This window comes from Eptesicus fuscus, chromosome 6, assembly GCF_027574615.1.
Source record: "Eptesicus fuscus isolate TK198812 chromosome 6, DD_ASM_mEF_20220401, whole genome shotgun sequence".
NCBI classification, from domain to species: domain Eukaryota; kingdom Metazoa; phylum Chordata; class Mammalia; order Chiroptera; family Vespertilionidae; genus Eptesicus; species Eptesicus fuscus.
In genome coordinates this window covers 101,892,375-101,919,993 of record NC_072478.1, presented here as the reverse complement: position 1 = coordinate 101,919,993, position 27,619 = coordinate 101,892,375, and the positions used below count along the sequence as shown (strand labels likewise).

Here is a 27,619-nt window from a genome sequence, read left to right as displayed (position 1 = left end):
GGGGAATGCATCCTCCTTGTTTGCAGGAAAGCAGGAACTTCTAGAAGCTCCACCCAGTAGACCTCAATCATCTCTCCGGCCATCCTGAGTCCTGTGACCTCAGCCATCTGCAAGAGTGTCCAGGGTATTACATATTTTGAACAGGACACGTTTGTTTTCCTGAACGAAATGCAGGTCCTGTCAGTAAGGAATACAGAATGGGCATGGGGCAGATAAGCATCAATGTCTCTTGGGCCACGTCGTCCCTCCACGTGGGGCCATTCTGCAGCTTTCCTCTCTCTCCTGCCCCTCTTGAGGATACACTCAGCATAGAGTCATATTCCCCAAAGCCACAAGTTTAACTCTGAGTCATCGCACAAGTAGCCCAGAGTTTGCCGGAGGCGTTTGAAGGAGGTGGGGGAGGGGATTACATCACCTAGCAAAACTGCCCAGTAAACCCCTCTCATCTCTCCTCCGAGCTCCTGGGCCTGTTCTGAAGGGCTCGCTCTTCCCTAACATCTGCTGCTCTGTCTCCAGCCACGCTCACCTCCACCTCCTCCTTCACTCTCTTCCCGGAGTTCCCTCAGCATCCGACCCTGGCTTATCAAACCCGAAGGGGGTGGCCAGCCGCCCCAGGAGGCCCTCCCCTCTTCATACCACACTCTGGACATGAGGCCTAGTACATCCCTGGGAGGGGTGGGGTTTGGCAGAGGAGACGCCACTGCTCAGCGATATTGAAGAAGATGAAGATGAAGAAGAGAAGTTAAGAAGCTTAATGGAAAGCCTGATTTTTCCCAAGAATCTTGGCAGATGCCTGTCCCAGCCCTGCTGCAGGTCTGAGGAGGGGCCTGCCTGACCCCAGAGCTCCCGCCCAGGCTCTGGCCTCAGTTGGCACGCCAGTGGGGCCCCTTTGGTTCTACAGAAAGTGGGCCCACCCTCTTCTGTTCCCAATATTGCACCCCTGCCTCTCCTCCGCCCTTTCAGCCACCTTCCCTCACCCTCCTCCCCTCCAACATAGGCTCCCAGACCCTCAAAGGGCTCGGACTTGGGAGGAGGGAAGCTGATAGGGAGAACATTGACTACAGATGCTCTGTCACCCACAAGCTGAAATTCCCTTAACCCCCCAAGCCCCAGTTCCTCATCTACAAAATGGGGACACTGGCAGTTCCTACAATGCAGGGTGGATGTCAAGGTTAATCAAGGTGCTATAAGGCAGAGGTCCGGTTCATCACAAATATTATTTCTTCCTTCTTTCCTTCTCAGTTCCCTCAGGAAAGCCTCGTTGTCGTGTCCCCACATCTAGAGAATTCTATCAATAAGCCTGGTGAAAGAGGCTTTTGGGGTGCAATGGTGGTATGAGGCCCAGATTCCTTCTCCGAGTTGGCTTCTCACAGCTGTTCAGTTCATACAGCGATTGAGGGGCCCTGAAGTCTGGGGTAAGGGCCTCAGATGGGAAGAGGTCATAACATGACAGATTCAGCCCACCAAACAAATTCTGTTTGGTCCACAACTCAGCTTTCATAGTGCTTGTTTAAGTCAAGATCATTTGTCAAGAGAACTCAGGAAATGGTGTTCCCTTTGAAAAAGGTAGATCCAGCAACACCAGGCCCACAGGCCTTTATGCAACATCTAGAAGCTGCCCACTTTGAGTGGGTGGGCGGTGTACTCTTCAGTGTGCTGCAGTCCCCACCACTCCCTATTGCCTCACACCTGACTCTACTCGCCTGGCCCAGAGCCCTGTCGGTGGTTGTAACCTGCCTGTGTCTTCATTTCAGAACCTGACAGAAAATGACATTCAGAAGTTCCCTAAGCTCTGGGTGCCGTAAGTATTCCCCCCGACTCGTTGGGTGGTTTGGGGAACAGAGGTTGGAATGGGGAGTAATTCGGGGGGAGCTGGGTCAGTGACCTCTCACTGTTGGTTTGAAACAGGAAAGGGAGTGAAGGCAAGGGCAGGGTGTGGGGAGGAGGAGTTACACGGCGCGTTGGGAAAAGGAAGTAGCAGGCGCAGCCCAGCTGGCACGCTGTCTGCTGTTGCCAAAGACAAGCCCACCCTGCGCCATGTCTTCATTTCCTCTCTTCCCAACGGGCGGCTTGGGCCTGTGGAAATACATCCAGTCAAGTGATCCGAGGTTTCACTGTGGCGTCATCACAGACTCCGTGATTGCTTAAGTTTTCTGGGCCTTGGTTTTGAGCTCAGTGAAAGGAGAGAATGAGCTCAGCATGAAGAATGGCGAAGGGCATCCTTTGGTCTGTCAGTGCTGACCGCTTGGGAACGTGGCAGGGAGGGGCACGGTGTTGAGAAGAATCCCCGGGGAAGGGCGACGTGATCCATTACTGAAGTCTGACATGGGTGCTGACATGAGAAGCCCAGCGTGCCTAGCATGCTGTGTGCGTTCCGTCCCTCTAGTAAAGGTCCCACAGCCTCCGATGCTTCCAGGAGCCAGGCAGCTGATATAAATGTGTAAAATGACCAGGTTGAAAAATGCAAAGACCTATTGATTTTTTTTTTCATTTTACCACCTTTGTGTGTGTTTTTTAAATATTGATTTCAGAGAGGAAGGGAGAGGGGGAGAGAGAGAGAAATATCCATGAGGAGAGAGAATTATTGATCAGCTAGCTGTCTCCTATATGCCCCCCACTGGGGATCGAGCCCAAAACCCAGCCATGTGCCCTGACCAGGAATCCAACCATGACCTCCTGGTTCATAGGTCTATGTTCAACCACTCAGCCACGCCAGCCGGGATCATTTTACCACCTATGAATAAGACATGAGTATGGAGACATATTTCTTCTCTATAAGAAAAATAATAGCACAATTATGATGATAAATGAGGTAATCAAGACAAAGCCTCATTGGTGGTGAACAGTAGGGAGTGGTGGAGATTGTGACAAATCAGAATTATATTCTCCACCCACAGAGAGCAGCAGCTACTCAGCTCCAGTCAATGTGGACCCAAGAATGCTCAATCTCTGAATTTACCAAAAGTAGCTAGATAGCTTGGCTTTATTTGATTTATCTCAATTTTTAAATGTTGGCTCAGATATTGTTAAATATTGTGAAAGTCTAAGTAAACATATCTATGAGCTAGATTTTGTCTCGGGGACACAAGTTTGAGACCAGTATTCTTGACATTCTCTGAAGTCCTTTCTCTTGTTCCAAGGGTCTCAGAGCTCATACTAATAAAAGGGAAGTAGGGCAATGGAGTGGGAGGCCGGGAGGTCTCTAGTAAGTACGACTGCTAGAGAGGGTCAATTAAAGGAAACAGGACCCTCAGGTTTCCCTCATCGGAAAGGATGAAGGAAAAAAGGGATAAGGATTTGCTTTTGGTGCTACCTGTCTCCACGGGCAAGTGTTGTTGAAGAATGTTTATTCTTCCCAAGGGTTTTCTCTAACTACATATAGCAGCTCTATAAATGTAAATGAAATGGAAAATTCAGTTCCTCAGATACTAGCCACATTTTGGTGGCTGATAGCCACATGGAACAGGTGACTACTGTATTGGAGGGTGAAGACAGAATATTTCTATGCTTATGGAAATATAATGCTGTAGAAAAAATACCATGGTTAGATGGAAAGAAGAGAATTTAACACACAGGGGTCAGAATTGGTGGCTGGTCAGCCAGAGCCAGCCTGCAGGCAAGGTAGGTTTGATCTACATGGGGTTTTAAAATCAAAGTATGTTTCATAAAATCTGGCTTCTTTAGAAACAGACAGAAGCTTCGGTAACCCCGGGCTCATGTTATAATGTGGGAGCAGTCAGCTGGATCTGAGTGTCTACTTCCCTGTTTAGATAGGGGGTGTGCTCCCCAGTTCACTGCAGTCCCCACCACCCCCTAAGGTGCTCTAGTCATTTCTAGCGTATGAATGGAAACTTTCGCTTTCTGACCAACAAGAAGTGATGAGACCAGATTTACACTCGCACCTGAAATAACCAAATAACTAGACAAAATATATGAAACAGCAGTTTTTAAGACACGGGACATCAGACAATGAGAGATGGAAAGCGAATGTGGTGGTAATGGTTGCTCCCTGCTTTGAGGGAGTCTCCAGGCCATGGCAGAGGACACGGGTGGAGTCCGCTGAACTCCTTGAGTTGAGGGGACAGGGCTGAGGGTCCAGAAGGTGACAGTTCACTGAATGCGGATCAGAGAAGAGAGAGCTGCCCTGAGGAAATGCCCTGGAGGACTGCAGCGGTCCCTTTGCAGTGGAGCTCCCACTGGAGCGGGCACATACGGAGAGGTCCTGAAAAGAACCACCCACCATTAGAGGGAATAGCGTCCGGCCACGAGGCTGGACATGGTGCCTGTGTCTACCGGCCAGACTGGAGAAACCTTCGATTCACAGTCACTGGGGAGAGTGAGTCTTTAACAATAGAAGGCCTTGCCTCAGTCATGGGGGATGATTAGCCCTAGTCTAAAAAATGTCTGTTCCTACCTAGTGAGTCTTAACAGCAAGACTGGAACAGCAAAACAAAACAAAACACACACACAAAGCTCGGAAATACTTATCAGAATATAAAAATATCCACCACCCAACAAAGTACAGTTCACAATGTCAGGCATCAAATCAGAGATGAATGGGTACACAAAGCAGCAGAAAAGTTTGACCTATAATGAGGAGAAAAACGATGCATTGAGACTGACCCATAACTGACACGGATAGTAGATGTAGCAGACAAGGGCAATATAACTGTAGTCCATATGTTCAGAAAGTTAAGTTGAGGCTTGAGAAATACAAAAGGACCCAAAGAGAACCTTCTAGAGATAAAAATGATAATGTCTGGGATGAGACATGCATTGCTTGGGATTAACAGCAGATTAGACACTGCAGAAGAAATATTAGTAAACATGAAGAATCAGCAATAGAAATTACCCCAAATGAAACACATTGCTTTATTAAAATAAAACAATAAAGAGTACCAAGGAACTGTAGGAAACTTCCAGTAGCCTAATAGATGTGGAATTAAAGTCCAAAGGAGAGGAAAGTGTAGAAAGAACCTACCTCAAAGGGTCAGTAGGAACGTTAGAGGAAATAATGGGGAGATAATAAAATGCACGGAAGAAGGGTCGGCTGTTCTTATTATTCTATGCAAAATCCCCATGAGCACGATACCAAAGTTTCACTAATTATCCTATCCTGGTAAGAGGGTGTGTGTGTGTGTGTGTGTGTGTGTGTGTGAAGGAATAGAAAGGTGTGGACTTTGGAGCCAGGGAGAGTCAGGCTCGAAAGCCAGCTCTGCCTCCTCCAAGCTGGGGCAGTCACTTCAACACTCTGGCCTCAGCTTCCTCATCTACAGAGGGAGAAAGAGCCAACCCTCGGGAGCAGTGGATTTTCAGGGAGGCAGCCCGCATAAGGGGCCTGGTGCCGTTCTTGACACATATGGATCGTCACTGCTTACTCATTCCCATCCCTGGCCCGTAGGTCCATTTGCCCTGATCATTACCCGAAAGGTCTGTGAAGGAGAATTTGTTTATGTGCAACAGACCAAAACCTGATTGCGCTCCTCTGAATCTACTTCCTTCCCCCTGATTAAAAAGTCAGTATGAAGCAGGGTTTTTGTCCGAACACGCATGCTGGTGAGAAGGGCTTTCTCTGTCTGCAGATGTTGTCGGTCTCTCAGAACACAGTGTCTCCCAGAGACACCCCAAATTCTGTAATGGGGGACAGGTTTCAAATAGGAAAATGGAGCCTCCTTATAGAGGGCCTAATCCAAAACCAACACACAGATGAGCAGGAGCTGGGTAAGCCGGTAGAGTGCATGATCAAGTCTGCTGATGCCTGTTGGGAGGTTATTTAAAAACCCATATTGTAAGTTTTATATTTAAATCCACAGGGAGGGCCAATGCCTTGCCTGAGGTCACAGGGTGGGCTCTGCCCATGGGCAGGACGCCGCAGTCAGACTCTGGGTCTAACGTGACGAGGAGATGCCAGACTGGCCCCTACCACACAGCGAGCCGGGGTGCAACTGGGCTGGAACAGGTCACGGCAGGGTGTCACCTGTTGCAATGGCCTAGCTTCCTACTGGAAGGTTCAGCCCCTCTTCCTCAGCCAGTGAACCCCTAAAAGTGAGACAAAGAAGAGAACTATGTCTACCAGCTGCCCAGCCCCCTCCGCCTTGCTCCCTGGCTCTGAGTGAGGCGTGAGGTTTGTGGGAAGGAGGGGGAATGAGTCACCTCCGGCCACTCACTGTCACTTGGTCCTCTGGGGGTGTGGGAGTGGAGGACAACTTACAAAGTTTGCACATAGAGGAAGCCACTGCCTTCCTGCCCTGTCCCCCCACTCCCCAGCGTGGTCCCAGCTGGCTAGGAAGGTGTCCTCTGAGGCCTACCAAAGGAGGAGGACCCCAAGAGCCCAGGTTTTGCTGCAAACCAGAAGGGCAGGCCCTGCTCCGCTCTCTCAGCTCTTTGCTTCTCTTCTGCTGGGGCCTGTGGTTTGGCATTTCCTTCCTTAGCCTCCAGCCTGGCTGCTGAAGATACTGGTGAGAAGCGATACCTCCACCTCGCAGAGCAGGAGGTCCTTCTAGGATCAAAGCAGCCCCGTGAGTCAGAGCCCAGCCAGGCTCTGCAGGACCAGGTGGGGGCGGTGAGGTGGGCCGCCCCACCTTCCTCAGGTCACTGCTGAAATGTCATCTCAGCAGGAGGCCTGCTCCTTCTCAACTGCACTGCACCCGCCCCTGCACCCTGTCCTCGCCCCTCCCCCCCACCACCATGGCATGTTTGTATACACAGGTCTCACCTAGCTTTCACTTCCTTAAATGTTCATTGTGCATTGTCTTCTCTCTGAATTAGCATGGAACCTCCTTGATGGCAGGGAGCTTTGTTTTGTGCACTGAGGTGCCTTGAGCCAGTTCCTGGCACATTGTTGAATGAAGGGAGACCTCCAACCTGGCCACAGGCCGGACACCATCGGGCCTCCCTGCCCGGATTCCCTCTCTGGAATCCTTCCATCCCCCAAGTCAGAGGGAGGAGAGGGGCCCTTAGCCTCTCAAAGCAATCACTTAAAGGAAACAAAGGAACCATGTCCAGGTGACACATGTCCCAGGTGATAGCCAGAAGGCCACTGGGAAGCCCCAGGTGTTTTAGAGTTCTTCCCCTCCGGGCAGTCAGTGAAGTGTGAAATCCCAACAGGACATTGTGGCCAGGATTAAGCACTGCTCACCCCTTCTGTTCTCCGAAGTCCCCATTGCCTTGATCATGATTAGTTTAGCTGTCAATCTAATGAGGGAGGAGGGTTTGAGCAGCAGCCCTGGGAGCCTGGAGAAGCATGGGTCTGGGGTCCGGAGGGTGCTGGTCAGGAGGGAAGCAGGAAGTGGAGGGTGCTGAGCAGGAAGTGGAGGGTGCTGAGCACTGCCTTTCTAACATAGTTACTTTGTTCTGGGCCAGGCTTGTTACCTGGAGACAGTCACTTCGCAGAAGGCACGTAGCTCCTGGGTCATTCTCAGATGGGCACGGCTCATAGTGCTCACCGCTGACGGGCGTGAACACAGGAAGTGGTGTGTGGGGTGTGCTGGCCTGGAAACTGGGGAGCCCGGCTTCTGTGTAGTGGGGAGAGGGGTGGCCTTCGTCACTAACCCACAGGTGGCCTGTCCCTGCCTTTGTCTGGGCCGTCTGTAAAATGGCATTAGACCAGATCATCTCCCAGGCTCCTCCCAGCTGCCCCGAGTCCCTAGGAAACTCCGAGCCTGTTCACTCCCGTGGTCCCAGCAGTGGGTCTGAAGGGAGGCTGGAGTCCCGTGTCCTGGGGGTTTGCTAGAGCCCAGGGAATGGACGCCTATGGCCAGGGCCTGCTTGTGTGCGGTCCCGCCGGAGAAGGCCCCCCCTGTCCTGGCGTTTGGGGATTTTCTGGTTCACGAGTATCTCCAAGGGTCCTGGCCACGGTTAGCTTCAGGGCATGGGTGATGGAAGGAGTCTTCCACTCCCACTCCGCAGGCTGTTCCTTGACCGGGAATACTTCTCCGAGATTAGAACCCACGTCACCGAGGGGGAGGCAGGCAGAGGAGAATGAAGGAGATCCGGGCTAATGAACAGCCCCTGTCAAGCGCTATACAATCCTCTCCGAGATGATTCAGGCTTCCTAGAAGCCAGACATCTCCGCAAGGCACCAGGAGTCAGAGCACCTCAGCCAGGAAGGCTCACGCGATAGCACCCACTACACGGCCATCATCTCCATGTCATAAGGCTGAGGACGCCGGAGAAGGGGGCCAGGTGTGAGCTGACTCGTCTTCGCGGAGGGCTCGGGGCTAGACTGAGGAGGCTGAGCCAGACACAGAGGGCTTCCTGGGCAGGAGAAGGACTGGCAGGGCATGCAGGCGACCAGCTCTGGGGGGAAGTGAGGAGAGGAGCCTCCTAGGGGACTGGCTGGAGGCAGAGGAGGAGGCTGGGGGAGGCTGGTCCAGGCGTGAGGTCGGACGGGTTGAGTGGGCAGGCTGGGGGCAGATGGTTTTGTCACCTTATCTGTCCCTTTATCTTGTAGGATTCTCAGTAAGTTAAGTCAAGAAATCAACAAGAATGAAGAGAGGAGGAGCATCTTTGCACCACGCAAGTGAGTGGGCCCAGTGTGCTGGAGGGAGGGCGAGGGTTTTCGTACTCAAGTTGGGCCTTAAATGGGAGGCGCAGAACTGGTTCGGCCCAGAGTTTGATCAGTGTCCCTTCAGTCCGGGGTCGTGAAGCTGGTTCCCGGGAGGGGTGGGGGTGTTCCCGCTCCCTACCCTGCACCCCGGGTCTGGATGTCAGCAGACAGTCAGACAGTCCGAGACAGGCAGACAGTCACGAGCTGCCCGTGGCCCCACCCGTGTGGTTTTGGTGGTTTCTAGAATTTGGGGCAGTCCGGCTCCGGTTGCCAAGCGACAAGGACATCAGTCCCGGGTGGTGAGACATACTCTCCACTGGGGGATCCTCTTGCAGAGCCGGATGGAGGAAAGGGGGAGCCTCCTGAAGTCAGTAAGGCCATTAACGCAACGCTGTTTGCCTTTGCAGACCCCAAGTCCATCGGTTTCCTGAGGAAATAGGTAAAGGTCTCAGGGTGAGAGGGATGGCTTTAGGGGGCGGGGGGAGAGGGGACAGGTGCTTCAGTCCGTCTGCTGGCTCCTAGGGCTCCTGGGTGGCATGCCGGTGACCTTGTTCATTTGCCTGTCAGCCAGTTCTAACCCACAAAAGGGTTTGGGTCCCGACTGAGGGCAGGAGAGATGTCACTATACAAGGCGCTTGGCTTACGGCCCTGCTCAGCGGGGACCCTCTGCAGAGACACAGGGAGGAACGCGGGGCCGGGGCGGGGGTGCGGGGGACACAGGCTTTGGCTGGGCACCGGCGTGGAGCCAGCCCCCTGCCTCTGAGCCTCTAACGCAGTCTCCCAGCGGTTACATCGACGGCTTGAAAGCGCTCTTGGTGGCTGACACACGGGAGGTGGACAGCCCGCTGCCCTCTGGGAGAGTGAGCCCCTCAGGGCTAGCACTCAGGGGGGTGTCAGGTGGGACGGAGGCCGGGGACAGGGCACTGATGGGGGAGGCACCCGAAGGGAGAGCTGCTTTCACTTTCTTTCTCGCGCCTTCTTTGGTACTAACGTAGCGCTGTCTCCTTCCACAGAAAGCCACGAGGAGGAGAACGGGGGCTGGTCGTCCTTTGTGAGTATGGCTGGCGGCTCTCCCGGCAGCTGCCAGAGCGTCTTTGTAGTGGGGAGCAGGCCTCTCACAGAGGCCAGTGTGCCCGCCACGGTCAGGGAACGTGGGAAGGCCGGAGAGGAACTCCTCTTGGCGTTGCCATCCACGTGGCAGCACACCAGCTTCTCTTACAAACCCAGACGCTGGGCCGAACTTGGCCCGTGCAGTGCAGCTCACACTGTTACCCACCATTACCACCCACAGCAGGGCCTCCCTCACCCCTCCCCTGCTTTAGAGCAGCTTGGATGGAGCTTTTCTCGTGCACATAAGTCCCCCCTGGTGAAGCAATAGGAAGGGGATTTCAGAATCAACCTTTAGCCCTGAGAAGACCTCAGGGAAGGTTCCAGCCAGTTGGTTTTATAGTAGAGGAATCACAGTGATCCCTTTGAGGTTCTAATGAGCTCTGCACACCCTCACCCCAACAAATAGTCCCTGCACACGGGGCTAGGCCTGGGGGAAGGCTCCATGGGGATCAGAGCCCATCTGTGGATTGTACGGATGAAGCAGCTGAGCCCAGTGGGAGCCTGACTTCTTAGAGCCACTCAGCTAGTTAGAGGCCCGCCTAGGACCAGGTGGCTGCCCCTGGGCCACGGGTCTTCCGGTAGGTGCTGCCTCCAGTGCAGTGGCTCCCAACCTTTTAGGCCGTGCCCCACCTAAGCATCTCTAAAACCCTGATGCCCCACCTGTGACACAGAATTCTTATTATTCAAAAAGTGAGCTTCTGTTCACAGGGAGGAAGCCTAAAAAGCCATTCATTTGGTCTAAGCAAGCTTCCAAAGAATGTGGCCTCCATGAAAGAGAAAAATTAAAGAATGAAAGGACAGTTGAAGTCCTGAGGAAGAAGTCACTAAGAAATTGTTAAAAAAAATAATAATAATATGAAGTGATATGAGAAAATAGCAAATACTTTCAAAACATGTAATAGAGAACTGAAATGCATAAATATGTCACAATATGTATTTATATGCTGTATATGAGGCCCAAGAACCATAAGAAATGTGAAAAACTCACTGTTAATAACTCATTCTCAAATTGCCCCCCTTAAAAATCAAATTGCCCCCCTGTGGGGTGTGTGCCCCACGTTGGGAACCACTGATCTAGTGCCTTTAGGAACAGGCCCTACACATTCCTTGTCCCATTCACTGGGTCTCAGGCAAAAGGGAGCACTGAATTTGAAAAAGATGCCCGCTAAGTCTGTGCTTTGTGCCTGAACACGAAGGAATAGGACGGATTTATCTTGTATGAAGAGAAGACAGACCAGAGCGCCCCCAAAGGTTTACCCACTGGCACAGAAGCGACATCCTTGCGGGCGCTGGCATGCACTGCCTTCTGTGCAGGGCTCAGCCCGAGACGGGCCTCCCCACTCCCGTCTATAAACAGAGGGTTTCCATTCGCTGCCCACTACACCACTGGGGGCTTCCACGTCATGCGCAGAACCTCACGGGCACTAGGGGGCGGGGTGAGGATAGAGAACCTGAATGTGTGAGCATTTCGCAGTGCAGGGCAGGCACAGGGTAACACGCACGGGGCAGAGTATGATCAGGAACAAACACACACACACAAATCACTGGGAGACATAATCGTCCTCGAGGCGGAGAGGAAGAGTCCACCATTGCAAAGGCCTATGGGGGAGGCCTGGTGGGAAGTCAGGAGCAATGGGCCTGGGAGGGCAGGCTGAGAGAACCGAGAGCCGCCCCATGAGGCCAGGGCACAGTCAGCCTGGGCTAGAGAGGGCTGACACCATCGTTCTGAAGTCCTGATTGTCACAGGTTCGTCCCCCCCCTCCCCTCCCCCCCGCCGCCCCCCGCCCCCGCCACTTGGCTCTTAAGATAAAGAAACACTAATGACAGGAGAGGCCATTTTTGGAGTTCAGGAAGCCACTCAGTCCTCACTTTGCCTTCCAACATATATTTTTAAATGCTCCTCAAGTCAAAAATTAACACAACCATCTTTCAGTTGAACAGTTTGGTCTTCCTCAAACCACCCGGCAAAGCTGCCAGGATTTCTAGATTTTCACCCCGTAGCTTTCCTCACCGAGCTGCAACCTCCCGTTGCTTCTTTGCCCTGAACTCGAGAGAAATGCCCTGGGCGTGCTGACTGCCCTTGACTTTGGCAGGAGAGTGACCAGCCACTCCGCTGGGCGGCTGATGGTGGCCCCTCTTCTTGGGACGTCATTCCCGTGACTGTCCAGGTCCAGGGACTGCTTCACAGGCAACCACCGCGCCCCTGGGCTGACTTTCCGGACACACACCAAGAAGCACACGTGAGACGCAACAAAACTTAACGCTTAGAGTCTTTCCCATAGAGCGGCTTCCAACTCGGTGTCAGAGGTCACAAGTAATGACCTGTTTCTATATGTGCAGCCCTCAGCCAACATGAATAGCGCAGTGTGACTCCCCTAAACATTCTCAGACACAGTGCAACCCACGGTCCGACTCGCAGGCGGGGCTCTCTGCCTTCCCATTAGCCATTAGCGTGGCCTTCAGCGCTGCACTGGGTTGTAATGAGGACACATTTTTTGAGCACAGCACCCACCACCAGTGAACAGAATCGACAATGAGCTTGGGGCATCACCAATGCTCCAGGCATCGAGTCTTGCTCTTGGGGATGCCTGGAGGAAAAACTGTTTACTCAAAACGGAGCCGGGTCTCCGGCCCCTCCATTCCAGAGTCCTCCTCATTTCTTCTGCTTGTCTCGGTTGGGCAAAACGGTGCAGAGGAAAATGCACTGCCCTCATGGCCTGAAGACCTTGATGGAGGTCCCAGGGCCACGACCTGCTGGCCCTGTCGGACTGTCCTCCCCGCCCTCAGTGCTCTCATCTGCAAAATGGGAGTAACCGCCCTGGTGCTGCCTCCCCGCGCGAGTACCACTGTGAGGCGTGGCAGAGAGAGTAGACACAGGCGTGTTGAGTGCCCAGGAGCCTCTACAGCCTGCACTGTCCCCGTCCCTGTGGGCAGGATGATGAAGATGACTACGAGAGTCCCAATGACGACCAGGTTGTGGAGGATGATGGTGACTACGAGTCCCCCAACGAGGAGGACCAGGCGCCCGCGGAAGACGACGCCGACTACGAGCCGCCGCCCTCCAACGACGAGGAAGCCCTGCAAAACTCCATCCTGCCTGCCAAGCCCTTCTCCAACTCCAACTCCATGTACATCGGTAAGGGCCCTGCAGTCCACCCCGGCCCCCGGCCCCCCCCCGCCCCCACCGATGCACGGAGGCAGGCGCCCACGCAGCAGAAAGCTGTATGTGCTGATGCCCGCTTTGGGCAAGTGACTCCGCCTCTCTGGGCCTCGGTTTCCTCATCGGTGAGACAGGATAGTAATAACACGTAGGTTTGCTGTGAGGACTGTTAATACTGCAGAGCCATCATGGCCTATGATGGCTGATACCAGCCTTGAACTGCCACTTGAGGGCACGTGGCAGGAATAACTCGTTGTGTCCTGTTTCTCCATATTTTTTCACCAACTCATAGTTATGTGACACAACTACCCACAGGCTGTCAGAATTAACATAACCATATTGAGTGGGGTTTGAGCATGACTTCAAATTTTTAAGATTTTCACTGTCTCTCTATTTCTGTCAGCCCATTTCTCATTCATTCATTCAATAAAAACCACTGACCTCCTACTAGGATCCAGGCGCCACTCTAAATGCTGAACGTTGGCATTATCAGGGAAGAAGACATAGCCCTTGCCTCGCAGGGCTATGTTGTAGGAGAGATGGTGACAGAAAATAAGCACATAGAATAGAATCTCAAGGAGTAAGCCAGAAAGTTGATGGTCAGTATCACAAAAAATTAATACCACCAATTCTTTAGCTATACCACACTTGGCAATTTTAAAGCCCTTTCATAAACTCGATGTCAACCTTTTATTTTGTCTTTTTAAGCACTCTTTGTGATAAGGGCAACCATTATCAACCTTTTTTTATATATAGGGAAACAGGCCCAGCGAAGAAACAGATAACTAAACTTGTTGAGTACCTCGTATATGTCAGTTATGAAGATACAGAGTGAACAAGACAGTCCTCACCCTAAACAATTCATAGTCCAGTGGCTGAGGCAACATCAAATGAATGAGCCACAAAATGGTTTAATTAAAACATGATATATACTCAGAAGACAAGTGTGGGAGATGAGGTTGGCGTATATGCCTAGTCTGGGTTTGATTCCCTGAGAATGTGATAGTGAAGCTGAAAGTTAAAGGATGAGTAGGGGTGATGCTAAGTGAGGGTAGTTGTGGGAAAGGAAAGAGCATGCTAAGCAGTAGAAATGGCTGTGCAAAGGTCCTGGGGTTAGTAGGAGCGTGGCATCTCAGAGGAGCTGAGAGATGGCCAGTGTGGGTGGACTGGCATGAGCTCGGACCTGGCTTGCCTACGTTCTAAGCCCCATTCTCCATGGACAGGTAATGCCTCTCAAGGGCAGGGGCGAGGGTGAGACAAGAGAGGCAGCCAGGGCCCAAAGTGTAAGGAGGCCGGCGCTGGCAGTCCTGGCCTGGCCTTTCCCTGTTGAAGGGGTGGGGCCATTGTCAGCCGCCAGCCTGGCTCAGGGAAACTTCTGTAGTGACCAGAAAGATGTGAGCTGCTCTGCAGGGCAAGTCCTGACCAGTTAAGAATCTGTGGTTGGGTAACAGGAGTTGAAGACCAGCTCCTCCCTGTAAGGGAAGAGATAAGCCAAAGGAGGAAGTAGGAGGGGGCAGAAGAGCCCAGAGCATTTGTGAGGGGACGGAAGGGGACCCAGACAGGATCTCCATGAGCTGTGAGTGCCAATTTAACCCTGCCCAGGCAGCTGGGCGTGCCTCTGTGTGTACGTGTATGTGTGTCAGATTCTCCACCGCTTGTAACCCAGGTATGGACACATCCCTGCCACGGCCTGCGCTGGCGCTGGTGGAAGTCTGGAGCCCCGAGATGCGCAGAACTGGGTGCAGGATCTGTTTCTGGGAACCCCTGAGCGTGGCCCACGCTCACCTCGCTTTAGCATTTCTCCTTTCATTTTACTGTGCTTGTGTTTCCCAGACCGGCCCCTCTCCGGGAAGTCCCCACAGCAGCCGCCCGTGCCGCCGCAGAGACCGATGGCTGTCCTGCCTCCCCCTCCAGCCGGCCGGAGCCACCCGGTAGGCCTCCTCGCTCTTCCCTGGCACTTTCTGTCCCTTCCAAAGATCTCCTCTGCCAGAGAGAAGAGAAGTCGATAATCATCTTCATCTACTTCTCACCAGTAAGACAGGATGATATGTAGGCTGGGGAAATGCATACCCACGGACTCACAGCGTTGTGTATATGTGTGTGTGTTTTTTTGGGGGGGGGGAATTGAAATACTAGTGATTTTTGTTCATGTTATAATGCTTATTGGCATTTTATTTTTATCATAAACAATTTAAACTAATTGTATAATAAAAAGTCTCTCACTTTTGAAATAAGTGAAAACTGTAAAATATACTCTAAGTCAATGACACCTACTGGTATTCCAAGAGTCCCAGGTCCCCTTTTCTCTCCTGCAAAAATGATGTGCGCCACCTGCTGGCCAATGCCGGAAATTCCACGGGCAAATGCCGGGAGACTACAAGGTTTATGAAGCAGTGAACCAGATAGAAAGAGAGGCAGCAACTCCCTTTCCCCTTTCTCCAAACTTACAGTCTCAGGTCCTGGGGGCCTTACCGAGTTCCCAGAGGGACCCCGAGAAGAGAGACCCCAAGACGTTTAGGATAAGGAGTCAATATCTGGAAATGTGTTCTCTTCATGAGGGACCTGAGCACTCTAACAGCTATGGCAAGTGCCAAAGTGTGAGGGCTAGAGGGAGGGAGAGGACATATTGGCCCCAAAGCTCAAAATCAAGAGCACACCACAGTCAGGACCTCCCATCCTGCTTGTGCAGTTTTCTTGAGAAGGGGGCTCACAGACCGGAATTGATCTACAAATGCATTTTACTTTTGAAATCTGAAGGCTGTGAACTTCGCTATTGGGATGCAGAATTCCCTCATTCAATCAACAGCTATTTATTGAGCAGCTACCGTGTGCCCAGTAGCTTTCTAGCTGCTGGGAAGAGAGTAAACATGAATAAGACAAATAAGGGCCCTGCTTTTGTGAAGTTTTGATTTGATCAGGGGGGGATACAAATAATAAAAAAAAGTAAGTAGATGTATAAACAAGACAATTGGAGTAGTAATTTGAGGTTAGGGAGACAGAAGACCCAGGAATGTGATGATGGGTAGAGGTGACATTGAGCTGGATCCACTTGCAGGCTTATCAGGGAGCAACTCATTCACTCTGTTGCCATGCAGGAATCGCTTTGGGGGAGAGAGGGCAGAACAGGGGGCTCCCATGGCAGGCTACTGTTCAGACAGGGAGATTAAGATTGAGGGTGGAACTTGGAAATGGGGAAAAGTGAACAGCTTCAGACATATTTGGGGAGATAAAGCCACCAGGAACTGCTGATGTGTTGCAAATACTTCCTAACATTTTTTTTTCCAAACAGCCACTCCCCACACCCCAGCCCAACCACGAAGAGCCTAGCAGAAGTAGAACCCCCAAAACAGCAAAGAGTGAGTACCACTCTCTCTGGTCCGCCATGCCCCACCCCCAGCCAACGATTTTTCTTGTAATTGACTTCCTTCTTTTCTCTTCCAGTCCCGGCTCCTTCGATAGACAGAAGCACCAAGCCTACCCTCGATCGTTCGTTAGCTCCATTTGACAGAGAGCCCCTCACACTAGGTCAGTATCACTCGTATTGGATGCATAATAATGATGGGCAGCCTCTATACAGTGCTTATTGCGTGCCTTTCTCACACACCAACTCATTTAATGAACACCACGATACTACGAAGTGGGGGCTATTAGAAACATCCTCATTTTACAGGTGAGGAAACCGAGGCACAAAGAGGTAACTTCCCAAGATCACTCAGCTACCAGGTGGAGACCCAAACCCAGATCAGCCTGAAGCAGAGCTCCTGCCCTTTGCCCTGTGCTGGGCCTGCTTCTCCCCGGGGCCATCTGTGTACACTCATCTCATTGCCCTCCCGAAGGCGGTGCAGGGGGCACTGTGGTGCAGAGGGAGGAACTGGGCTGAGAGGCCGGTCATCAGCCACCTTGGTTGCTATTTAGCAGCTCCCTGGCCACAGGGACCTAACCTTTTCATAGCTACCTCCTTATTTGTAAGGCGTGTGTTCTGTTCGGAGAAGATGCTTCGTAAAACTCTAACGTGCTAGTTAAACGGCAGGGTTACTTTTGTTGTTGTCTGTGTGCAGTTGACCAAACTGTGGGTATCGGACAGTCCTTTTCCCGCAGGACTGACCCAGGGTAATCTTGGATTGCAGCTGCCTCCACATGAAGCTATTTTCAACTCAATTCTAAAACGTAGCTACCATTTCCTGAACACCTCCTATGGGCCCAGGGCTTTACCTACCATAATATTTTACCTACATTGTCTCTAATTCTCAAACCAACCCAACAAAGGGGGTGCATTATTCCCCCCCTGTCCATGCAGATGATGAAACTGAGGCTCGGAGAGGTTGAATAACATCCTTAAATGTGTATAACTAGGTACAGGCTTTGAACCCATGTCTTTCTGACTTCAAAGTGGTGCTCTCTTCCACCACCTCCTCCTGCCACTGAAGATGCTGGCTTTTCCTCCTGTGGACCAGGGAGTCCCGGGCAAGGACGGAGCCCCGGGCTTGGAGGGATAAGGAGCCTGGGGGCCAGGCCCCACCCGGGCCCCTCCTCCCTTCCTTCGCTGCACTCTGAGCAAGGAATTCGCCTCCTGGGGCCTCAGCCTCCTCTCCCGTTGGCAAAATGACGGTCACTTCCTGGCCTCGAGGCTGCTGCTTGCTGCTGCTTTTCTTAAAGGGCTCCCGGCTCTGCTGGCTCGTGCAGGACGGGATGCTGTCCCAAAGCTTCACAAAGTGGAAATACTGCCATCAAGTCTCAGTCACCTCTGAGCTAACCCAACCTTTTAAAAGATTTCCTTTTCCTTTTGGCAGTGACCTTGTCTTGACAATACCAGCTCTGCCCTCGGAGTGACTCACTTGTCCATGATGTTTTGGGAGGACTAACCTCTTACAAAGCTCAGACTCTTCACAGGAGATTCCTAAAATGCCCAGAGAATCTACATAAATAATGGATTTTTTTTAAAGAGAAAATCTATTCAGGCCTAAAGATATGTTTTCTGGTTATCCCTCTCAAGTAGAGTTTTCACCTCCAACGAGTTTTATGAATGACAAACTTATTCTTGTACCACCGAAACGCTCCCCCACTAGGCAGGAGTCCTTCACAGTGAGACAAGATCCTTAGCCCTACCGTGGGCCGGGCTGCACTCAGCATCTAGAAAATAAATCCTGTAAAAATACAACTCCTGGTAGACCATTTCACCGTCCACCTCAGGGTGGTCGCTGCGCAGGACGGTGGGAGGGAGGGAGGAAGCTCAGCTAACTGGGACCAAGTGCCTGACCCTGCATATAGTGTCACCTGACCCCTAGAGCAAACCTGTGCACTTTCACCCACAAGCCCACTTTACAGGTGAGGAAATTGAGACGCAAAGACCTTAAATAACTTGTTCAAGTTCATGCAGCATTTACCTCTAGATCTGCTTGAATCCAGTTGAGTAATTCTTGTATTACATTGAAGACATAGGGCACTTCAGACAGAGTAAAGAAGAAATCGCTGTGAATAACTTTGCAATGCAGAGTTCTCATTTCCTCGGGGAGCCCGCGGGTTATCTGCTCCATGAGAAAAGTGAAAGAAAAAGAAAGGAAGAAAGAGAAAAAGAAAGGAAGAAAGGCCAGCCAACCGAAACCAAAACCAAAACCAAATGATACGCAGCCCACCAGGAGAATCTTCAGAAACCCTCTTCCCCAAGTTAAAAATCTTCTCAGAAACTAAGTGTAATTAATATTTTGTATAATGTCAACGGTACCAAAGGGTAGAGGAAAATAAACCTCTTTGTGGCAAATGGGTTTATTTCAGATACAAACATAACCTTAGGCTTTATACCAAGAATCTCTTGACCAATGAGAGAGGGATAAAACCCCGAAAGACATTCGATCCTTTTATCACCCGTTACCTAAAATAAACTGTGGAAGAGAAGCACAGAACCCAGAATACTGTTTATATGTCCGCAATGCTGTGTGACCCTGGGCAAGTCACTTAATTTCTCTGAGCCTGTAAAATCAGGTCTAAGGTCTATGGTTCTTCACCGCTCGAACCCAAGCAGCTCCTTCCTTCCCCCGCCCCAACCCGCCCCCATGGGACTCAGTTCAATTTCATCAAACTATGTCTCAATGCCTGATGCTTAGCGGGCAAAGGCCAGAACTCAAGGCCCGTCTGCTCTTTGTCATTTACAGGAAAGAAACCAGTGTTTTCTGACAAGGTGAGCTGTTTTCCTGTTTGGTTGTGTTTGTTTTCGTTTTTATCGTGTCTTGTATCTTGTCTTTATTCTTTGAAAAGTGATGAGGCCACTCACGCGTCTCCCCTCCTGTCTTGCAGCCTTCCACCCCAGCAGGAAGGTGAGTGCCCTGTCGTGTCTGCGGGAGGGAACTGGTCTACCTGGGGACTCTGGTTTGTGTCTCACACATCCTTTCTCTCAACTCTGCAGGCCTCTCGGGGACCATTTACCCAAGATCCCAAAGCCTCCTTTACCACCGACCACGGAAAGACACGACAGGAGTAGCCCCCTGCCCGGGAAGAAGCCACCGGTGCCCAAGTAACTGCCCTCTGTTGCTTGAGCTTGTCATTCGCTGCGGATGCCCCCGCCCCCTGCCTAGTGGAAGCTTTACTGGGGACCCGCATCCTGTTTGCCGCTGTGGCTGAGGGAATGCTAGGGCCGCTTAGGCTGGATGCAAGGTCCCAGGGTCCCTTGGAAGAAAATGGCAATCCAGCCAAGAAAGGGGTGGAGAGATGCTTAATCGGGGGTGTGGGTGTGACTGCTGTTTATGGAGACCTTGTCCTCAGCCAGTCACATGTGTGGCTGCATTTTGCTTCCACCACAGGGCATGGGAACTGGACCTGCCTGGCACTGCAGTTTTCCGTACAGACAGCAGGAGGAGATAATGAGGGGGGGGGGTGTTGGCCACTGCTTGTTTTATAACAGCAGAATCCTGAGGTCTGCTCTAACGTTGCTCACTTTGCTAGAAAGTTCTGGGGGCTTATTTACCAAAGGGTCAGGCCCAACCTCACCACTTACTCAGGACAAAGCCAAGGCTTCCGTTTATCTGAATGATAGTTGTAACTCTGACCCTGGCTCGGCCAGTGTGACGATTCAATCTGGCCCAGGGCTGGGGGACACCCCCAAACCTCAGCGATCAAGTTAACATTTTAATGGAATACTTTAAAAAATCAAAATGAATGGGGAAAAGTATCATAATGAACAAAATATCGGAATTTTCAACACACACGGGAGACGTGGGAGGTGAAGCTTCCAGCCCTCACATTGAACGCTTACTATGTGCAATGCCTCCCCCTCCCCCCACGTCCCTCTGGAGGGAGAGTAGATGGGGATGGGGATGCGGGCCCAGGCACACAGCTGCCGGCCACCGCTCCCGGCAGCTGCCACCAAGCCTGCTGGACTAGCTGTGTGTCTGGGCAAAGCCCCAGAGCAGCAGCGTTTTCCAACTGTCTTCCCTTCCCCCAAAGGGTGGGCCGGGTGGCCCTTTACTACCATCAGCGAAGGGGAATATGAGCTCCAATGGCTCTCATTTGCTGGTAAAACATCTATTCAATGAAATTTAATAGCTACTAAAGAGTTAGTTTGCTGGCTAAACCCTTTTTTCACGTGTAATTATTTGCTGCAGGAGCTGAACAGAATAAAGGGTTGCCTACCTCAGCTGGCAACATGACAGAGCTCAGTCACCAGACCTCCCCCCACGGCCTCTCCCCGCTTTTCTGCTGGGTGTTGGGAGTTCTTTGCTTCCTATTTTGTCGCGGCTCAATGGGCTTGATTTCTCGTTATTACATCAAGTGAAACGATCTATATTCTGAGGCCGGGTCTTTGAAACTTCATGCTCAGTTCTCTTTCTTTGCCCCAATTCATTTCAGGCATGCCTGGGTACCAGACAGAAGAGAGAATGTAAGTACACAATGCCATTCGGTGAACGCCTGGCACAGGGGAAACGAGTGCGGGCTCCGTGGAGGTGGGGGTCCCTCTGTCCCTGCCTTCATTGGAGCCCATCCCCAGAGACAAGCCTACACACTGTGGGCTCCAGAGTCCTGTGCCTGTTGGGGCCTCCATCTGTCCCGCCTGCCCGCCGCCAGGCTGCACTGCAGTAGCTCAGGCCCCTCTGAGAGCTGCTAGGGTGGCTGGGTGAATAGCAGCCCCCATCCTGGTGGCAAATAGCAAGGTGAAGGGCAGTGGGTGCAAGGGGGAACGAAGGGAGGGATGGCCGAGAGGCTGGGCCTTAGAGCAGAGTTTCTAAGTCCTCTCTTTTCCTTTTAATACCTGCACAACCTGCAAAGGAGGGGAAACAGCACTTATTGAATGCCTACTGTGTGCATGTTAGCAAGCTAGCTACATTTGGTTGACCAGCTGTGTGCCCGGGACTTGCCCAGTTTTAGCAATGAAAGTCTCATGTCCCAGGAATTCCATCCGTTCCAGGCAAGCCAGGAAAGTTGATCACCCAGTTTAACACATGCTTTGCATTTACGGACCCCGTGAGGAATCATGGTTTCTCTTATAAGAGGAAACTGAAGCTCAGAGGGGGTGATATGCTCATTGAACGTTGTACAGCGAGTAAGTAGGCAGGATCTGAGTCCTCTGGCCTAGAAGCCTTCTGCAGGCTATCATACACCTGCCCCTATTCAGCGCTCAGCCCACAAGTGCCTGCTGTTTTGAAGCTCTGTGCTAGATGGTGTGCTTGTTCAGATGAAGTGTTAACACGTGATGGATACAGGCAAACCCACAGCCAACATGCTAAACAGTGTATGATCATGGAATGAGCTACAGAGGTGAAGGGAAGAAAGTGATCCATGGGGGTCAAGGAGTCAGGGGTGACTTCTTAGGGGTGACATTTGTGATGGCCATTGAATGCTGGGGAGGGCACAGAATAAAGTCACCCTAAGAGAAATGGGTTTGCAGCCCAGTCTCAGGAACGTCCCGAGCAAAGGCAGGTGGGTGGCAGTGCCCATGGAGCCCAGGAGCTAGCGAGAATGGCAGCTTGGCTGCCAAGCCAGAGGGACAAGCGGAGGGAAGGTGGGAAGTGAGGGTAACATCACATTCCTGAGGCTCACAGTCTCTGGAAGGGTAGATGCTCATGTCATGAGAACCTGGGACTGGATCCGGTTGCAGCCGTGTTGAAGAGAGCTTTCATTGTGGGGATTCGCTGAGCCCATGTGCGTTAGCTCTGCAGCCCTGTGTGGAGACTCCCAGTTGGCCACGTGGGATGAGTGATTCTGGCTATGATCCTTCTTGCCTCATCTCAGTGGTAGACTAGTGACAGCTAACTTTTACTGAGCACTCCATATATACGAGGCACAAGTAATAACTAATGTAATTCTCACAACACTTTCAAACAAAACAAGTCCAAGTTGCCAGTTTCGGTCTAGTCAGTGGCAACATGGCTGTTGCCTCTCCCATCATTTCTCATCTGAGGAGTAGAGCAACTCGCCTCCCCCTTGCTCGTTTCACAAGGCTGCCCTGCAGATCAATGTGCTGAGCGATGTGGACGCACCTGGTAAGCCGCATCATAAATAAGATGCAGTTGCTCTTAACAGGAGTGGTCATTGCACGGTAGAGCCCAAAAGAAGGCTGAGCTTTGGCTTAGACACATGCAGGGTTGAATCCAGTTCTGTAACAATTCCTTGGCAAGTTAGGAGTCTCGCCTGAGCAGCTGGTTTCCATTTGTAAACGGGGATGTTAAATCCTTGATGGGTCGCTAAGGAAGTTGGATGAAAGATCATGTATGAATCACTGGGGGCAGGTAGTAGATAGTGTCATTACTGTGTCTTTGGCCCTTTTAGGCACCTCGGGGCCTATTTGATGCTAAGTATATAGGGAGAGACTCCGGGTGGAGTGTTGTTCGATGCCAGTTTGTATTAAGGAATCATAAACCACTTAACTAGTTCTGCTCCCTACAATATATTCATTACAGAGTCACACACTGCTAATGTGAAATAGAGCCATTTATGTGATCGAGGAATCGTCTTGATGATAGACTAATATATATTTTTTCTTCCCTTTACCAGGATGAAGATGATGGTATGTTCATCTTACAATTTATAACTCATCCCTTCATTTTTCTGCTCAGGCATTCAAATGAAATTATTTAGTACAGAAACACCATCAAGTCAATTACATTTGTTAAATTAGTATTAAATGGACATATACCATGTGGTACACTGCATGGCTATAATAAAATGGAATTGTTTGGCTGGATTACCAAAGAGAACTATTAAGTTCATGCGTATCGGTGCAAATTACTTAACGGTACAGCGAGTGAAAAATGGCATGTGTGGTTTGATGGAAACATTTCTATTGTGCCCTCGCATGCATATGGATAAAGGATCACCAATTGCAGAAGGATGAGACAGCATGAAATTTGGCTTTCATAAAACAAAACAAAACTTGTGAATCATTTCTAAAATGCATATGGTTTCCGATTGATAATTTTCTGCCAACTTAGCATTTCGAAAAAGAAAGAAAAGGAAAATGTGTATTGCAGAGAATGATACAGAATGGCAGTATTTTAAAATGCATGCCAAGATGAACAGTCTCTAGAAAGTCCTTGGGAGGTGGGGTTCCATCCTACCAGCCACTTCCTAATTACATTTAATCTTCCTTGGATTTTTGTATCTCTCTTTGGACTAGTTGTTTCTAATGGGGGAGCAGTTCTGGAATGTTCTATGACACTTGGATCCTGATAATCAGCTTTACTTTTTTCTTCTTTCCCACAGTGCATCAAAGACCTTTGCCCCAGCCAACACTGCTCCCCATGAGCTCCAACACTTTCCCTTCAAGATCCAACAAGCCATCGCCCAAGCCCTCCTTCCCATCAGCACACGCGTTCGGAGCATTCTCAGAGAGGTTTGTGCAATGTCCTTAAGATCTAAGTTAACATCTGGGTCCACTGAGACCGAGCTAATGTGAGGTAAGCTGAATGAGCCAGTGTATAGTAGGATCAGAACATTTTGGGTCTTAAGAACCAAAACCAAGCTAATCACAAAGAGCCATACATCTTAACCCACTGTGTCCTCTGAGTCTGTGCTCAGGGTCAGAGAGGTACAGAATAGAATGCCTTGTGGTCATCCCAAAGAATGGACTCTTTGGCAGGAAATGGGGAATATTTTCACTTTGTGAGTTAAAACAAACACACAACCACTTAAGAAACCCAGTTATTTGAGTACCTGGAGTTCACTGTGCACCTTGAATGGGAGATGGAGAAAGCCTACCATGTACTTGGCAGGTGCGAAGAGTTCACTGTGCAGACTCCTCCCCGCAGGTCCTCTCTCTCAACAGCAGTGGCATATCTCAGGGCCCACAACGAGGCCGGCCACAGGCATGAACAGGAGAAAGACTCGGGTCGTTTCTCCCTCAGCAAGCCCACAGGATGCCTCTTGGTGTCCCCCGAGACCTCCGGCCCTTGGGGCTCGCTCTCTCCTTTAATATCCAAAGGGAGAGGCCCAGTCCCGCTCTAAATACGGGAGGAAACTCAACCATCAGCACGCCGCCCCTCTCCCCCGCCAAATATCTGGAAGGATTCTCATTTCTTTTAATCTTCCTTGGGTGCCTCTTGCTCTGATTTGCTGCTGCTTCTCCCCCTTCCAGCTATGCCTCTTCCTCTGCCACGCCTGCCATTTTCCACACCGTCCGCCCCACACGGGGCCCTGCCCTAGCCTTCATTCTTACAAAATACCACTCCCCGGAGCTTGCTGAGCAGAGCAGACTTGGACAGAAGGTTTGGGCTAATGGGTGGGGGCATGGCCGTGCAGCAGGGACAGATGGCATTTAGGGTCCCCAGAATCCCTTTCCGGCTGCTGCAGTGCCTCCTGGTCTCTGTTCCTCACCAGCCCACCCTCTCGTTGTCCACTGTTAGGCCCTGGGGTTCCCCTGCTCCCCAACTCCATGCGCATTTCTGTATTTCCCTAACCATGACAGGCCCTCTCCCCAGAGGACTCTGCCATTCCCCAAACTCAAAAGCCCCAAACTGCAGCCAACCATATGGAGTCACTTGTAAATGCCCTTACTCACAGTTTTCTTGGTTTTGTTTGGCGGCTTGTGAAGCTTGCTAGACTTTGGACGGTGGTGGGATGCATGTGCCCCGTTCCTTCTCGGGCCCGGCTCCCAGGGTTCCAGGGCTGGGTGGGAAGTGATCACAAAGGAAGGAGCGTTAAGGCCTGTCTCCTTCACGCAGCCTCCCGCTGGCTCCTCCTCCCCCAGCTGAGCGTGTGTTCTTCCCTCCACAGCAGCAGCAGCTTCCCGCAGAGCGCCTCCCTGCCGCCGTACTTCTCTCAAGGTTTGTGGTCTGGGACCCAGGGGCCTACTCCGGGCAACACGCCCTCATGACAAGGTCACCGACCCGAGCGTCTTGGTTCTGTTGGTTCCTAAAGGCACCTGACTTCCTCAGCCAGCACTTAAGTCGGTGTCTGCAGTGCGCCGAGGCTGCTGGAAACACACACCTCCTCCCGAAGGCGGCCTTGGCCTTTGACCTTCCCAAGGTGACCTCCCAGGCCTGGTGTTTTTCCCAGGCTTGGCATACTACTTGGCTTTCTCTGTAGTTTGTTTCCACAATGAATCTACCTACACTTGACTTATAAATTGAGAAACATGTTTAAAACACAGATTAAGAGAAACCAACAACCAAATTCCAATTCGGTAAGTCTGGGTGAAGCTGTGCCTTTTTTTTTTTTTTTTAATAATATATTTTTATTGATTCAGAGAGGAAGGGAGAGGGAGAGAGAGAGATAGAAACATCAATGCTAAGAATCACCTATTGGCTGCCTCCTGCATGCCCCCTACTGCAACTGGGCGTGTGCCCTTGACTGGAATCGAACCCGGAATCCTTTGGTCTGCAGGCCGACACTCTAGCCACTGAGCCAAACCAGCTAGGGTGAGGCCGTGCCTTTTAAGTGATATCTCCTCCAGGTGTTCAAAGAGAGTGAGCAGCAGGGAGCAAACTCTGGTTCTAAAAGCTAACAATATTCTCAAGGTAATTTCACCTTGTCTTGGGCAACTGACATTTCTCTTTGTGAGCATGTGAGAACATAACTATCCTCACTCCTGCCTTGTCACCACCTGGTGGTCGGGAATCCATTCTGGGCAGAGGTGGGGGATTGGGGGGCTGGAGAGTCTATGAAAGATCTGCCTCTTGAATATTCTTTCTGGTGATCACATTGGGATGACTGTGATTTTTTCACCAATGGAGCTAGTCACTTCATGTTATGGAACACACATTTAAGGAGTCACGCGGATCTGTGGTACTATGACATTCCAGCGCCCCGGCTACAGAGCCATGTGAGCAGCCCTGGTGGTTTTGAGCAGGTGGAAACTGTTGTTGCAGTAGGCTTCCAGAAATGTTAGTTGCTGGAAGCGACTGCAAGAGCATTTGGGGGGAGGGGTGTTATGACAGAAGTGAAAAAGGGTTTGCAGTAAATTAACTTCCAAATGCTGTACTTTTGAAGGTCCTGGCAACAGACCGCCGCTCAGGTCAGAAGGCAGGAACTTTCCCTTGCCAGTTCCAACCAAACCCCGGCCACCGTCCCCTGGGGAAGAAGAGGTAAAGACACACATATGTTTTCATTTTCCCCCAGCGATGAATCATCATAAACTCCCACTGAATATTCTTTTGTACTTTTATCTTCTTGACCTTAATTATATATATTGATTTCAGAGAGGAAGGGAGAGGGAAGAGAGATGGAAATATCAATGATGAGAGAGAATCATTGATCGGCTGCCTTCTGCAGGCCCCCCACTGGGGATCGAGCTTGCAACCCAGACATGTGCCATTGAACCCGGACTTCCTGGTTCATAGGTCTATGCTTAACCACTGAGCCATGCCACGGCTGGTCATGGCCTTAATTTGTTTCTAAGTGAAAATAATTAAAAGGAAGGATCCAGGTGAAAAATATATTCTTTTTCCTTGGTGTTCTTAAAGACTTTTCCAATGGCAAATGTGTTTTGCACTTAACAATGAGTACCATAATCCTATTTTTCATCTGTTTTCTAGTTTATGTCCTTGAATAAGTCCCTTAAATGCTTGTTAATTCATATTTTTCATTAAGTCTATTATTCTATTAAACTGAAGAAATTATTATATCTATATTTTTCCTGATTAGAGATTCCATTATATAAGAAATACTTATTTGCAGATACCTTTGAAACAGTGTCATGATAAAAAGCAGTTTGCAGGAAATATCTTCTATTTAGCCTTACCTGAATGATTCTATATTAAATTAAGAAAACAAAGGTTTCAAACCTCATGGAATGGAGGTGGTGATTTATGAAAATTATTACTTGGAGGCCTTTCTTTTTACTTATGTAACTACATAATTTATTCTGTATTTTTTACATTTTCAGAATTCATTAAGTGAAGAGTGGTACGTTTCTTATATTACCCGACCGGAGGCAGAAGCTGCTCTTAGAAGGATAAACCAGGTACTGAGCTAAAGTTTATTTTTAAGTATAAATTTTAATGGCTGGGGAAGAAGGGGACTGGCTTTTACTGAGTACCACTTACGGGCTAGGGATTCTGCTAGGTCCATGCTGTTACACCGAGGGGACCCGTTAGTGCTGGCTTCATACCTCCCAGCAACGTCCCAGTGATCCTAGGGCCCCGGGAAAAATCTCAATGAAGGCTGCACTGGGCTGGCAGAATCGCAGATTTTATCATCCAAAAGGCCCAACTTGTCATAGGAATCATACAGTGTCCAAAGAAGACTCTCCCCCAGAGTTCCAGCATCTTACTGGTTCAGGCTTCCTCTTCATACTCAGTGGCCATTCACACGGACGACGATGGGAAGAGGTCACAGCCAGGCCCTTTCCTCTGGAAGGGTCTAGCTGCCCTTTAATG

The 27,619-nt window shown here is 50.6% G+C and overlaps 1 protein-coding gene across 1 annotated transcript in view; it reads left to right on the top strand.

Moving 5' to 3' along the window:
- LCP2 (lymphocyte cytosolic protein 2) overlaps positions 1-27,619 on the top strand; it is a 38,411-nt gene that overhangs the window by 7,040 nt on the left and 3,752 nt on the right. Inside the window, 17 exon segments of the mRNA XM_054717047.1 lie at positions 1,755-1,801; positions 8,453-8,521; positions 8,956-8,987; positions 9,562-9,599; positions 12,593-12,794; positions 14,652-14,749; positions 16,108-16,174; positions 16,260-16,343; positions 18,968-18,997; positions 19,000-19,129; positions 19,219-19,326; positions 20,658-20,688; positions 22,800-22,812; positions 23,508-23,637; positions 25,017-25,066; positions 26,232-26,326; positions 27,127-27,204. Of these exon segments, the coding sequence (XP_054573022.1) occupies positions 1,755-1,801; positions 8,453-8,521; positions 8,956-8,987; positions 9,562-9,599; positions 12,593-12,794; positions 14,652-14,749; positions 16,108-16,174; positions 16,260-16,343; positions 18,968-18,997; positions 19,000-19,129; positions 19,219-19,326; positions 20,658-20,688; positions 22,800-22,812; positions 23,508-23,637; positions 25,017-25,066; positions 26,232-26,326; positions 27,127-27,204 (1,302 nt within the window).